The 12,688-nt window shown below is 38.7% G+C and overlaps 1 protein-coding gene across 5 annotated transcripts; it reads left to right on the top strand.

The window, feature by feature from the left end:
• Nucleotides 1-3,665: 3,665 nt before the first annotated feature.
• LOC121176919 (uncharacterized transmembrane protein DDB_G0289901-like) lies at nucleotides 3,666-8,637 on the top strand. Of its 5 annotated transcripts, none has more exons than XM_041031058.1 (12): nucleotides 3,666-3,827; nucleotides 4,549-4,704; nucleotides 4,741-5,264; nucleotides 6,102-6,293; nucleotides 6,419-6,514; nucleotides 6,783-6,915; nucleotides 7,069-7,253; nucleotides 7,376-7,570; nucleotides 7,686-7,781; nucleotides 7,995-8,127; nucleotides 8,282-8,452; nucleotides 8,572-8,637. In XM_041031058.1, the coding sequence occupies exons 2-12, from the start codon at nucleotides 4,551-4,553 to the stop codon at nucleotides 8,613-8,615; spliced, it is 1,923 nt and encodes a 640-aa protein (XP_040886992.1). In that variant the 5' UTR covers nucleotides 3,666-3,827; nucleotides 4,549-4,550; the 3' UTR covers nucleotides 8,616-8,637. The 5 variants fall into 5 exon arrangements, with proteins under 5 accessions (XP_040886992.1, XP_040886993.1, XP_040886991.1 ...); XM_041031059.1 differs by having other exon boundaries at nucleotides 4,549-5,060; nucleotides 5,103-5,264; XM_041031061.1 differs by having other exon boundaries at nucleotides 3,667-3,827; nucleotides 4,930-5,264.
• Nucleotides 8,638-12,688: the final 4,051 nt, after the last annotated feature.

Genomic DNA, 12,688 nt, shown 5'->3' with positions numbered 1-12,688 from the left:
ACAACCTTTATGAAGGAGAATTCACTACAAGACTGTTGCATTACACTGCATTAGTTTTAGCTATGTGTATCTGCCAACTGCCAATTGCCTAATGACCGTTTGCTCTCAAAAGACACACACACATTTTTGTGGTTAAGCTTTTGTTTGCGTCAATGTATGAATTCCTCTCAGCATGTCTGGCTGGTACGACCTGACTGTCAGGTTTAATGATGCTGACAGGTCATCAGGACAAGAACTTAATGATGAATGAGAGGGAAACTGAGAGATAAGATAGGAAGGGAAACATGAGAAGATGCCTTAAGTCTGCTGTCTGCCATTTACTGGCAAATCCCGGGGTGGAGGGGGACTCAGCACAATGTGGTAGAGCTGGATGTTTGTGGCTACAGCACTGACGACACAGGCAGAAAGTATTCTGATGAAAAGCTTTCTATTAAACATCACGAGTCTCCAGCTGAGTAATAACTACCTGTTCACAGAGGCAGGTGTAAGACAAATTCAACAGGCTCTAACACTGATTCATCATTACGTGGACATTTTAAAGGCTGGAGAACCCTCAACCACTGGTTACAATGCAATGCAACACACCCAATTAGAGAGATCAATTTAAATGTGTATGATCAAGCACAGTTAAAGTTGCATGACTATAATAATAAATAACTATAACTTTTCTGCCATTCCCATTCTTTGCTGCATGGCATGATGCGTTTTATGTTTTGGGCATCAGCAAAAGGAGACTGAACATGAAAGAAGAACAAGGTGGCAGTGAGAGCAACTACAGAAACACTACACGAAGGACGGTGCTCACTATTATCTCCTTCCACCCACTGTAGCAGTACTGCTTTTCTGGAAGGAGTAGGTCAATATTTGGAATACAGTATTTGCATATAGTCTTAGACTTGTGTATGCAAGTAAGCGCAGTGTAAACGGATGTTTTTTTCTGTTTGTCAATTCAGTGTCAGCAAAGTACTCCAATATGCCAGTTCTCCCTCACAGGTTTTACAGGGAAAACACAATCTACATGGTCTGCACACACAGACTGCCTGGTGGGGGGTAGATATTATTATTAGTATTATTATTTATTACTGATAAAATAACAGGGTAGTAGCAAGGGAATCCTCAGAAGAAACAGGTCTCTACATACAGTGCTTTATATAGGAAGGAGTGGGAGTGAATTCTGGCATTGACGTATAAATCATTTCCTATGGAGGCACTTGTAGCAGGAGGTCCACACACTGTGCCACAAAAACGTAAATACACCACAAGGCTATTAAAGGCAACCTAAGAAGGTGATTTTCATCAAGAAAGATAAGATAAGAGAAACAGAGATGGCTAGAGGTTATATTCAACCCTTTGGTACCTCGCTGATACGAAAAGGGAACAAATTCAAGCCTGAGAGCCAGTTCAATTACTTTTTAGTCTTGTCACTACAGCAACTGTAAATCCCTGACAGTAATTGACTTTACTGAGCAATCAGCTGGAACAACAGCTGGTCCTAACACCTCTACCCTATGCATTATGTTGGCTTTGAAAGTAAACACAACCAAAAGCTTTAAACAACAAACACCCTGTACAGCATACATGAACCAACATCTTTTGAGTGTTGACTGCTCTGTTTAAAAAATCTGGGTATTCTGTTTTGGAAACTGGCAAAAATAAAAACGACAAGCCTTACAGAGGATCCACTGGAATTACATTTTTCTTTTCAAATATTTCTTCCTCCTCTCAAAGCTGAGAAATCCCTCAGCTGTCCACTCCCTAAGATTAGGGTAAGGGTAGAACAAATTTCTACCTTTGCCAGATCAGCCTAAGTCACCTGACTAAGAAATCATAATACACTTTCACAAAGAAGGGTTTATATTAAATGCATGTACTGTTCTGACTCTCTGTCTGATACACCACATGAATATGCACTGAAACAAATCTCCAGTCTAGTTTCACTCGAAATGAATCTTCCATAACCAAGCCAACCAAACAGGTTTTACACAGCCAGGTTGTAACCGAGACTTTCTTGTAACAATGAGACTTAAAGTCCTTCCATTGTTTATTTTTGTATGATTTGTCTGTTGCATTATCCTATTCACTGCAACTATCACTACATATTCATGACCATTAAGCCAAGTAATTTTCTTTACACAGACAGAGTTTCCAGAGTGCAGGAGGTTGGACAATCTCCTGAACCAATGGGAAAATTGTGTTGTAAAAACACAAAAATCCCAAAAATTAAAGGTCAAGCAGCAGTATGACTTGTTAAATTGAAAGTTACACCTGATCAGCTGACCTTCTTGTAAGCACGAGTCTTAATAAGTGTAACAAACTTCAAGCCTGAGTGAGCCACCGCACTTTCTCCAAAGTCCCACCCTAGAACTTTTTTCAATCTCATTATTCTGTAGCTGTAGGACATAATGCTTTCACAGTTTGTACTCTCTGTCATTACCAAGGTTGGGACTGCCGATTAAAATTAAAAGCACACGTTTATGCGTAGATCAAGTGAAGGCTATATATATATATATATATACACACACACACACACACACACACACATATATGTATATATAGTTGGCATATAGATTTCTTACACAGTTCTTTGATAAAATATCACTTCACCAAAGTCCTCTCCTAATATCACAATTCTGTACAATGTGAAGTTGTAACTGAATAACTACCACCATTCACTGTTGCAGGCTAATAAGTCAGAGTTGCCTGGACTTGTCTTCTAAATAATTAGGGAGGGTAAAAGCTCATATGAAACCAAAGAAGACAATACTGAAGCAATCATAAGAGCTTGCACTGCCACTTACAAACCAGTTCTTGGCATCGCTACCGGTCTCTACACAAACCAACCTGTACCACTTTACACTCTCACACACAATATTATGTTGCCTGTGTTTTGCATGTTGTTACCCTTCACAAAAAAGGCACCTTTTTAAGATATATGCACTGGCAGAGGTTTGTTCAGGGAGGCCAATAAATTAATGCAAATGTCAAGTGGTGGATGTGAACACAGATTTTTTTTGAACCAATCACCTGTTTACTACATACCTGAATGCGTACTTCATTATAATCTGCAAAGTACTGAGACCCACTTTTGACACTTTCTAACGTGCTGAAACACGCAAACATTTAAATGAAACAGGTTTTAGAATTAGCCTGGAAAGAGAATTTGAACTTATAATTCAAGTTACAAATCAACAGGATTCCCACATATGGATTATCACCAAAAGTTAGTTAGACTGTCCACTCGCATTTACTGAGATTCATAAGGTATTCTGTGTAATATTTTTCTATGCAGTCATTATAAAAACTAATAACTATTTTACATGACACTAGAATGTTACTGTTTCGTCAGAAGCTACAACCATCCAGGAAGAAAGCCATCCAGTAAAGACACACTGTCTCTTTATCATGTTTATCATGTTAGTTACGGGCATTGTGAGCTGTCAAGGAAGCAATGCATTTTCAAACTAAACTCTGTCACACACAAAGAGAGTTAACATGCAATGACATGGCAAAATTCATGTGTGATTTCCATCACACACCCTTTTCTTCACTCCACCCTCTAGTAACATCATCAATGATGTCAGACGTTTCAGGCATTTTTTTTTTTTTGACCTCTGACGCCTTGACTCTTCCCTCCCCCTCAGTTTAAATAGTGACACAGGGTGGACAGGTGTCACATCTCAACCTGGAAGCCTGCTAAGAACATCAAAGGTACCAACAATCTGCCTGTAAACTATACCCGAGAGTAAACCTACACAAGAACTTCATTTCAAGGAACTGCCCATCCTTTTTTCACCCATCACTTGAATTGAAGACAAGAAGATCTACAGGTAAGCTGTGTACGCAAAACTGTGTACGTAAAATATTAATATCCATTTTTAAATTACTTCTATAATTCTACCATACGGCGTACGTGTAATCAATGGAATATAAGTTTCTGTTCAAATCCTATTTGAACATATTATTCTTCACTTGTAATTATTTGCTCTTAAACATTTTCTTTTGCAATTTCTTAAAGTCAATAATTGCACCATATCTATAATCTTAATGACAGTTTGAATTATTAACAGCAGCTAACAATTCATAACTTAAATAAACAATATGAAAAGTATAACTATATTTATATTTTATATATAAATATAAATAAATTAATCTAAGTCTAAATAATAATTTGAACTGTTTTCAGTTAACAGCATTCGCAAAAGCCACTGGACATGTCAGAAGTGCTTCCCTATGTTAAAGGAAATGCATTACTGTTAAATAACATTAAACTATTGGTTTACATCTTGAACGGTTTTATAACAATAAATCTTCACCTTAATTATCCTGTAATGGTTCATTATTTTATAAAATTTGGTTTTGGTTTTCAAATGGTATGCTATGTTATACCTCAAAGCAACTTTAATTAAGGAGGCAGCTATTAAATATGGTTCTTCCTCAGTAACAACCCTTTTCTCTGAGCTCCCCTGATACAATCTCAGTTAACACGCAACTAACAGTAGCTGAAGTGTACAGTGTTTCTCTGAATAATCTTACCTTTACCTACTCTAGGCATGGACAATAGACTGGTTCTCGTTGTCCTGGTTGTGACACTGTCCTGGATGTCAGTCAACGCACAAAACAACATGACAACAGCAAACATGATCACTACAGAAAACAACATGACTACAGGAAACACTATGACTACAGGAAACAACATGACAACAGGAAACACTATGACTGCAGGAAACAACATGACTACAGGAAACATGACAGGAGGCCCAGGAAACATGACAGGAGGCCCAGGACACGTGACAGGAGGCCCAGGAAACATGACAGGAGGCCCAGGAAACATGACAGGTGGACCAGAAAACATGACAGGAGGCCCAGGACATGTGACAGGAGGCCCAGGAAACATGACAGGAGGCCCAGGAAACATGACAGGAGGCCCAGGAAACATGACAGGAGGCCCAGGACATGTGACAGGAGGCCCAGGAAACATGACAGGAGGCCCAGGAAACATGACAGGAGGCCCAGGACATGTGACAGGAGGCCCAGGAAACATGACAGGAGGCCCAGGAAACATGACAGGAGGCCCAGAAAATGTGACAGGGGGCCCAGGAAACATGACAGGAAGCCCAGGAAACACCACGACAGGAAACACCATGACAGGAAACACAGGAAACACCATGACAGGAAACACCACAACAGCAAGCCCAGGAAACACAGCAAATATGACAACAGAAGCCCCTGCACTGATTCCTAACACCACAGTGGAAACTCTTGAGGTGAGAGATGCCAACTAAAAAAGAGCAGGAATGCCAACAGCCAATCTTGAGTGGGCCTCTGTGAGGACCAATATCTGACAGTGGGAGTCAAAACACATTTTAATTTAAAGCCTCTCTCTGTCCCTCTTTTCTATCCCCCAGTGTGATATACACACACAGACAAAATCTTTAAACCTCTGCCTTCAGTCAAAACACACCCTACCACAATCAAAAGGAGCTGCTTAAAATATCAAAGTTTTACCCTTTGGTATTTTACTGCACAAATACCATAGCAGCTCCAAGATATAGCCTAGCCTTCCGTCAAAAACACCGTGACAACCTGCAGACAGACAGTATTTAAAACCCCTCCACACTGATAAAACACAGCCTATGACATTTATAAATAAAAAAAAATATAATAATAAATTAATAACCCATTTGATGTGAAAGGGCCAGAAAACCACAGCTCTTCAAAACTCCAAAACTTCACAAACAAGATATTTATAGAACAGGATCTCTAAAATCTTCACCAGATGGCTGAAAAATCTATTATCTGTCTTCTCAATCAACAAAAAGTACAGATCTGATTCAAATGTTATCGTTATTTTTAACTTTTGTCATAAATACTGAAATCTGCAGACAAACTGATTCATTAAGGGATTCAAAACTAAATTCAGCTTTTATAAAATGCTTTCTAAACCCAACCTTAGTCAAAGGTATAATGCTTGCATTTAATTTTTTTCTACTATTTGAAAGTAATAAATACTCATTTTAAAAAGCATTCATTCACTGTACTGTACCAGTTCACTATAATTTTTACTTGGTTTAATAATTCTCTGTCTCTCGTCCCCCTTGCAGACACCTGTTTCCAGGGGAGGATGTGGGACCGAACGGCTCTGTGCAGCTCAGCCCTCTGAGTGCAACCCCTCCAATGCAGGATCATGCTTTTTTCTTTCCGCCAGGCGGAGGAGCGGTCAAAACTTTGACTTTGGGCTCTCAGGAGAGTCAGAGGGCTACCTTGCTGCCACCCTGTCAACTGACACCAACTTCGTATGTCAAGTTCTATCACTTGCTAAGACATGAAAAGCACCATCAAGTCTTAAAAATTAGCCAATCACACAGTTTGTTTGAAGCCATCTGTGTAAACAGGCAATGTTTCTGGTTTTGCACTACAGGGAGATAACGACACAACCTACGTCTGTGCAAACAACAACGGTGCTGTTAAATTCTTTAGCACTGTCCTCAACAATGGCCGGCTGATTCAGAGAGAGGTGAGTTCTACTTGCCTCAGAGTACACATAAGACTTCATGGCAGCTTCATGGCATTCTCATGAATATCCTGCCCTCTAACAACTATAATATACATATACAATTTTGTGTAAAAAAAAAAAAACATCTGATATGAACAGCATTAGCTGCAGCTGATCTGGTTTCTATGTCAGTACTTCAATGTAATTTTCTTTTGGTTCAACAAGTCAAACAATCAGTAGACAACTTACTGTCTTGTTTGTCATCAATAAAACTGTTTTTGCTCTGCAGCTGAATGTGAACTCTGTGAGGGGCAGGATCGATGGAAACAAAATCCAGTGTACATTTGCTGCCACATTACCAACCCCAACAACAAGAGCATCGGGTTTTGCACTCTCAGTCTCCACTGGACCTTTCAACAGCAGTAAGCTAACATATTAAAGATACACATCATACACACACATCATACACACTTTCAACAGTCAACTAAGACCCACTGTCACAGATTATATATTAATATTTTCCCATGTACTAAAAACATGTCAGTGATCTTTCTGTCTTTTGCTTGTTCTCTCAGCTTCTGGTGAGCTGGGAAGCCCCACCGCAGCACTAAGGACTGAAGTTGTAGACCCGGGAAATCCTAACGCCACTGTTACCAATGTGCTTTCCCCCAACACCACCGCTTCCCCCAACACTACCACACCAGCAGTAACAACCGCAGAGCCCACACTGACTCCTAACACCACAGTGGAAACTCTTGAGGTATTTATAATGGAATATAATAGAACAGAATAGGATGAAGTAAAGTTACTTTATTTGGTGGGTTTTCAATTCATCATAGTGTACATTATTTCACCCGCTTAAATGTCTCGTCCCCCTTGCAGACACCTGTTTCTAGGGAAGGATGTGGGACCCAGCGGCTCTGTGCAGCTCAGCCCTCTGAGTGCAACCCCTCCAATGCAGGATCATGCTTCTTTCTTTCCGCCAGGCAGCGGAACAATGGTCAAAACTTTGACTTTGGGCTCTCAGGACTTTCAGAGGGCTATATTGCTGCCACCCTGTCAACTGACACCAATGTGGTAAATCAAGTTCAATCACTTGCTCACAGATGAGTACCATCAAGTCTAAAAATGAGCCAATCACAGTTTGAAGTCATCTGTGTAAACAAGTTCTGTTTCTGGTTTTGCACTACAGGGAAATAACGACACAACCTACGTCTGTGCAAACAACAACGGTGTTGTTAAATTCTTTAGCACTGTCCTCAACAATGGCCGGCTGATTGAGAGAGTGGTGAGTTCTACGTGCCTTAGATAGAGCTAGGTTTCTTTGGTTCTACAAGGCAAACACTGCACACCCTTTTGAACCTGCTGCTTAAGTAATATCAAGGCAAACATCAGTTCAAACCATCACCATCTGCATACCATATAAATACCAGTTACAATAACATACCACTGAAAACCCATTGTCTTCTTTGTCCTCTATAAAACTGTCCTTGCTCTGCAGCTGAACGTGAACTCTGTGAGGGGAAGGGTCAATGGAACCAAAATCCAGTGTACGTTTGCTGCCACAGTAGTCACCCCATCAACTAGAGCTCCGACTGTCTCAATCTCCATCTCGAACGGAACTTTCAACAGCAGTAAGCTAACATATTAAAAATACACACTCATACACACATCATATGCACTTTCAACAGTCAACTAAGACCCACTGTCACAGAGACTATCACAGATAATATATTAATGAACTAAAAACATGTCAGTGATCTTTCTGTCTTTTGCTTGTTCTCTCAGCTTCTGGTCAGCTGGGAGACGTCAACCTCCAATTTAGGAGCGGTCTTGTAGACCTGGCAAACGCTAATGCCACTGTCACCAATGAACTGAACACCACCACCACCCCCGCCCCCACCACTCCCCCCAGCACCACTAGTCACGCCATCACCTTCCAGCAATCACTAACGCAGGGTAAGCATAAGAATTAAGGTGGCTTTTAAACTGATATCTGAAATGACAGTATCTTTAAAAGAGCAAAGTTTGTACAGTGCCTAATAATGTTTTTTCTGTTCTCCCATCCTCCCCTGTAGCTCTGCTGATCACTGTGGGTGTGCTGGGTCTGGCCATGCTATGAGAAAAATGACCCCCCCCCCCCCCCAAGAAAAGAAGACCATAACTTCCCTGTTCATATATGTGCAACTTCATGTAAACATATCAAAGACATTTACTGTACACAGTACATCCCAGATTAGGATCATGCAGAATGTTTTATCAACTTACTGGAGGTGAAAGTAGAAGGTATGGTGAAGGGTGATCACTCTTCTACAGCCTCATGACTGCTTTCACATCTGTTACAGAATCTGAAACAAACAAGGGAACAAATTTTGAAGTTTTCAATTGAATGTTAAATGTAATCCATTTTGTTTTGTTACTGTGGGACTGCTGGATTTCTGTCCTACAAGCTACTTGACTGCAGACAAATACATTGACTCTCTGTCCCAAGTATAAATCAGTCTGTGAGACTGTATGAGAAGCACTATTACAAGTACAAGTACAAGTAATCAAACATCAATTCCAAATCAAGTTAACCAGTATCTGGCTTTCACCAACATATGTCATGCTTTACACGAATTTTGGGTTTGAGGTCTGGTTACCTTTTAAGCCCACATTGGTACTGACAGGCAAAAACCTCTGGACTTAGTAACTCCATTGAAACCTCTGGGCCCATCAGATCGTTTTTGTTATGTTTCTTGTGACACACACAAGACAAGCAATGGAAAATTGTTGTTCTCCTCTCCTGTTACTCATAATGAAGCCAGGAAATGGCAGATGAGTGCTTTTTCCATTACATTATAATTATTATGTTATTCTCTTTAGTGTGAATAAATATACTGTTGATGATTCAGCTATGCCTTTAAAATGAAGCCTTCATTGGCTGATATTTGTGTGTGTGTTTTGTGTGTGTGTGGGTGTGCAATTACACATGCAAATGAGCTGTTGCACATAAAGAATGCTATATATTATAACAAACATTGGTGAAGCTGATTTGCACATTGCATTATGTAACAATTAAGTTTTTATAAATAATTTTGAAATAAAAAAAATACGCAAACTGATAATTTGATTGTATTGATTTGGTTAACAGAAGGAAAACACTGGACTTTATCCACAGCAGCTGATCTGAATCTAAAACTGCAGAAATTTAGTCACATTTTTAATAATAATAAAAACAATAATAATAAAAAACTTCATTCACTTCTCATTACATTCATGCTGTTTGTTTACTTGATCACTTACTAATTTACATGTACTAAATAACACTTTATAATTCCGATATAATATAATACACATTTTGGACAAGAAAAAGTAATGTTTATCCTTATCGTCCTAGGATATGAATACAATCAGATTTGTTTAAAAAAAAAAAAAACAGATGGAGGAGCTGTTGGACTGTTTTCCCTTATGTTGACATTATTTTGTTCACCCCATCCACCTCATTGATTATGAATACATAATCATAGAGTTGACTAAAACACCTCTTTAACACAGTTTCAACACAATCAAAACAATTCATGTTATCGATCATTAGCCTGCATTAGTTTTAGCAAGGCGTTCCTGAGAAACTGACCACTGAGTGTAGCTATTTTAGTTAGTGGCTAGTCTGTTTTCCAGTTTAAGCACAGATAGCTAAAAACCAGCTGTTTAAAGAATAAGCTACGTCCAGTGGCTCAGTATCAGTTAGCATAAAGATACATTAGCCAAACTTGGACCTTTGTTTTGAAGTCGACGTCGCATATTTTTGTAACGTCTGCGGTCAGACAACCGGAAAAAACACATCAAACAGGTCATCTGACAACACTTACCGCGGTTTTTCGGATATTTCAGGAAAATCCTCCGTGGTTAAATCCAACTTTAAGAAACATATTCCTTGGGCTTCACAACATTTTATTTGTTTACTATTATTTTTTTTAAATTCGGCCAAACATGGCCGCCGGAAGTGACATGTATTTAACACGTGATGGTTTATCGCAAATCAGCGACTTTTCCTTTACCTGTGTATTTTAATGAATGATATTGCTGATTGCTGTTCTTAAAACACATTGGGAAACTAAAAATATTCGGCTCCCACATACAATGTGATGAAGTTTAAGATCTAGGCAGCAGTGTACAATGATTTTAGAGGTGACAGTGGACACTGACAAAAATGTTTGTATTTCAAATTACTCTTGGACAAAGAGATACCAAGAATTATATGGCATTAAGCTTAACATAAAGCATGTAACCAATATATATAGTTCTTATCTCCTTACCATCATCAAATGTTTCACTAGCCTTGTGAAAACTAGTGGATTTACAGTCCTGATGAGCAGTAAGTGCTTTCAAAACAGGGTCTGCAAAGGTAGGTTTTTAAAATTAGTGCAAGACTGAATGGTGCCAAAATCTGGATTGGAAACTAAATAGAGACCAGAGAAACAGCTTGATGCACACAAATAAATCTGTTGTTATGTAATGCATGAGATTTTGTTCCTGTCACCTTCTTCTTCTCCATTCCTTCTTTTTTTCCACACACACAGGTGTGTGTGCAATCATCTCTCACATTCCAAGCAAACGCACACTTTACTTTTCATGTAGTGTCACCGCGCGACGCTACCTACATCAGGCTTCCTTTAACCATAATATTTTTTTGCATTAATTGAAAGCTTTACATGGAAAAATAAATAAATAAATAAGTTTTAAAAAAGCATTTTAAATCTAGTGAGAGATGTTGTAAGAAGTTGTAATCTTACATACCATCATAAAGATGAGATCTTGCTCAAACTCGATTAACAGCTTTCAGAATGTGAAAAATGTTTCACACTGTTAAAATAATATTGTTTTACAACCTGACGCCTGTTGCTCTTGCACTTAAATGGCAACATTTTGTTAAAATGTAAATTTGTTCATAAATGTTTTCGTCAGATACACACTGGGCTATGACCTTACTTTTCTTTGTGTATCCCTCAATATGTGTTCTTTATCAGGTTATTTTGGAGACATAAAGATACAGCTGTAAAACCGACATGCAGCTATTAAGTTCTTTGGCTGAATATTTTATTATTATCACTTAAGCTGGTTCTGCAACATGTGAAAAGACCTTGCAGATGTGAAATGCAAAACTGAACTATCAATAGCAATGTTCAGTACAACAAAAGTAATCAAATTTGCATTAAAACAACAGCAAATGTGATATTTAGTTTGTAATTGTCGGACTGACCTTGAGGTAAGAGAGAATGCATCATAATATGCGAAAATATGCAAGAAATCTGTTTGTTGGCAGAGTAAATTTAGCTGTGTGATTGAACTGTTGCAATGAGTACAGTTAATTGTGAATAATCAAAAAGGAAATACATAAACATAAAATCATTTGAAATGCACAGACACAGAGAAAGTGTTAAAAACATGGTCACATTACATGTTTCTAAATCATAAGGTGCCTTACAGCAGGTGTGTCACAGTGCTGGCGACAATCCAGGTGACTAATGATCACAATCACAACACAGTGAAATAAACTGAACTTCTGATGCGGGATGAATGAACACACCCAGATGCAGGGCTGGATAAGGATTTGTGTGGTTCTTCTTGTCCTTCTTGCCAGGTGTCTGTGCCAGGTATGTGGTTTGAGACTCAACTTTAACCCAGCACTGAAACTATACCCACTTTACTAAATTGCGCAATACTTATTATTACTTATGTAACACAAATTTTCAACAACAAATAACATAAAGTTCAAAAGGATTCAGATTTAATCAAATGCTTTTCAAGTAAACTAGAAACAATCCGATAGAAGATATGTCATGCACTGTAGTTCTGTTACACCTGAGGACATGTCACACCTGTTTGCCTTTAAAAAAGACTCTGTTCTTCTGTCTAACTGAGCCAGAAACAAATGTGTATTTTACAGCACAATAGGTAGGAGATTCAAACAAGCGGTAAATGTTTGCCTTTGTCTAGTGTAGTGATATTTATGATGAGGATGTCTTCTGATAGTTGACCGCCACTGTTTTCAGCAAGCTCCTTTTCCTCCTTTTCCATTATTGCAATATCACACAATAAACACAGGGAGGCGCTGTTAAACTATTGAATTGGATGTTCAAAGCTGACTCCATTCCTTCACTCTCAGCCTTCTACACACTAACCATAAAGGTTAAATTTAGCAATGCTACAGCA

Source organism: Toxotes jaculatrix, chromosome 23, assembly GCF_017976425.1.
Source record: "Toxotes jaculatrix isolate fToxJac2 chromosome 23, fToxJac2.pri, whole genome shotgun sequence".
NCBI lineage: Eukaryota > Metazoa > Chordata > Actinopteri > Toxotidae > Toxotes > Toxotes jaculatrix.
Note: the sequence above shows the minus strand (reverse complement) of the source record. Positions and strands in the feature narration are given on the sequence as shown.

What these genes read in the sequence shown, in the direction of transcription:
- LOC121176919 (XM_041031057.1), top strand. Translation starts at nt 4,551, where the DNA reads ATGGACAATAGACTGGTTCTCGTTGTCCTGGTTGTGACACTGTCCTGG. An exon ending in TGTCAACTGACACCAACTTC is followed by an intron (nt 6,294 to 6,418) that starts GTATGTCAAGTT and finishes TTTGCACTACAG; the next exon opens with GGAGATAACGACACAACCTA. An exon ending in CACTGGACCTTTCAACAGCA is followed by an intron (nt 6,916 to 7,068) that starts GTAAGCTAACAT and finishes TTGTTCTCTCAG; the next exon opens with CTTCTGGTGAGCTGGGAAGC.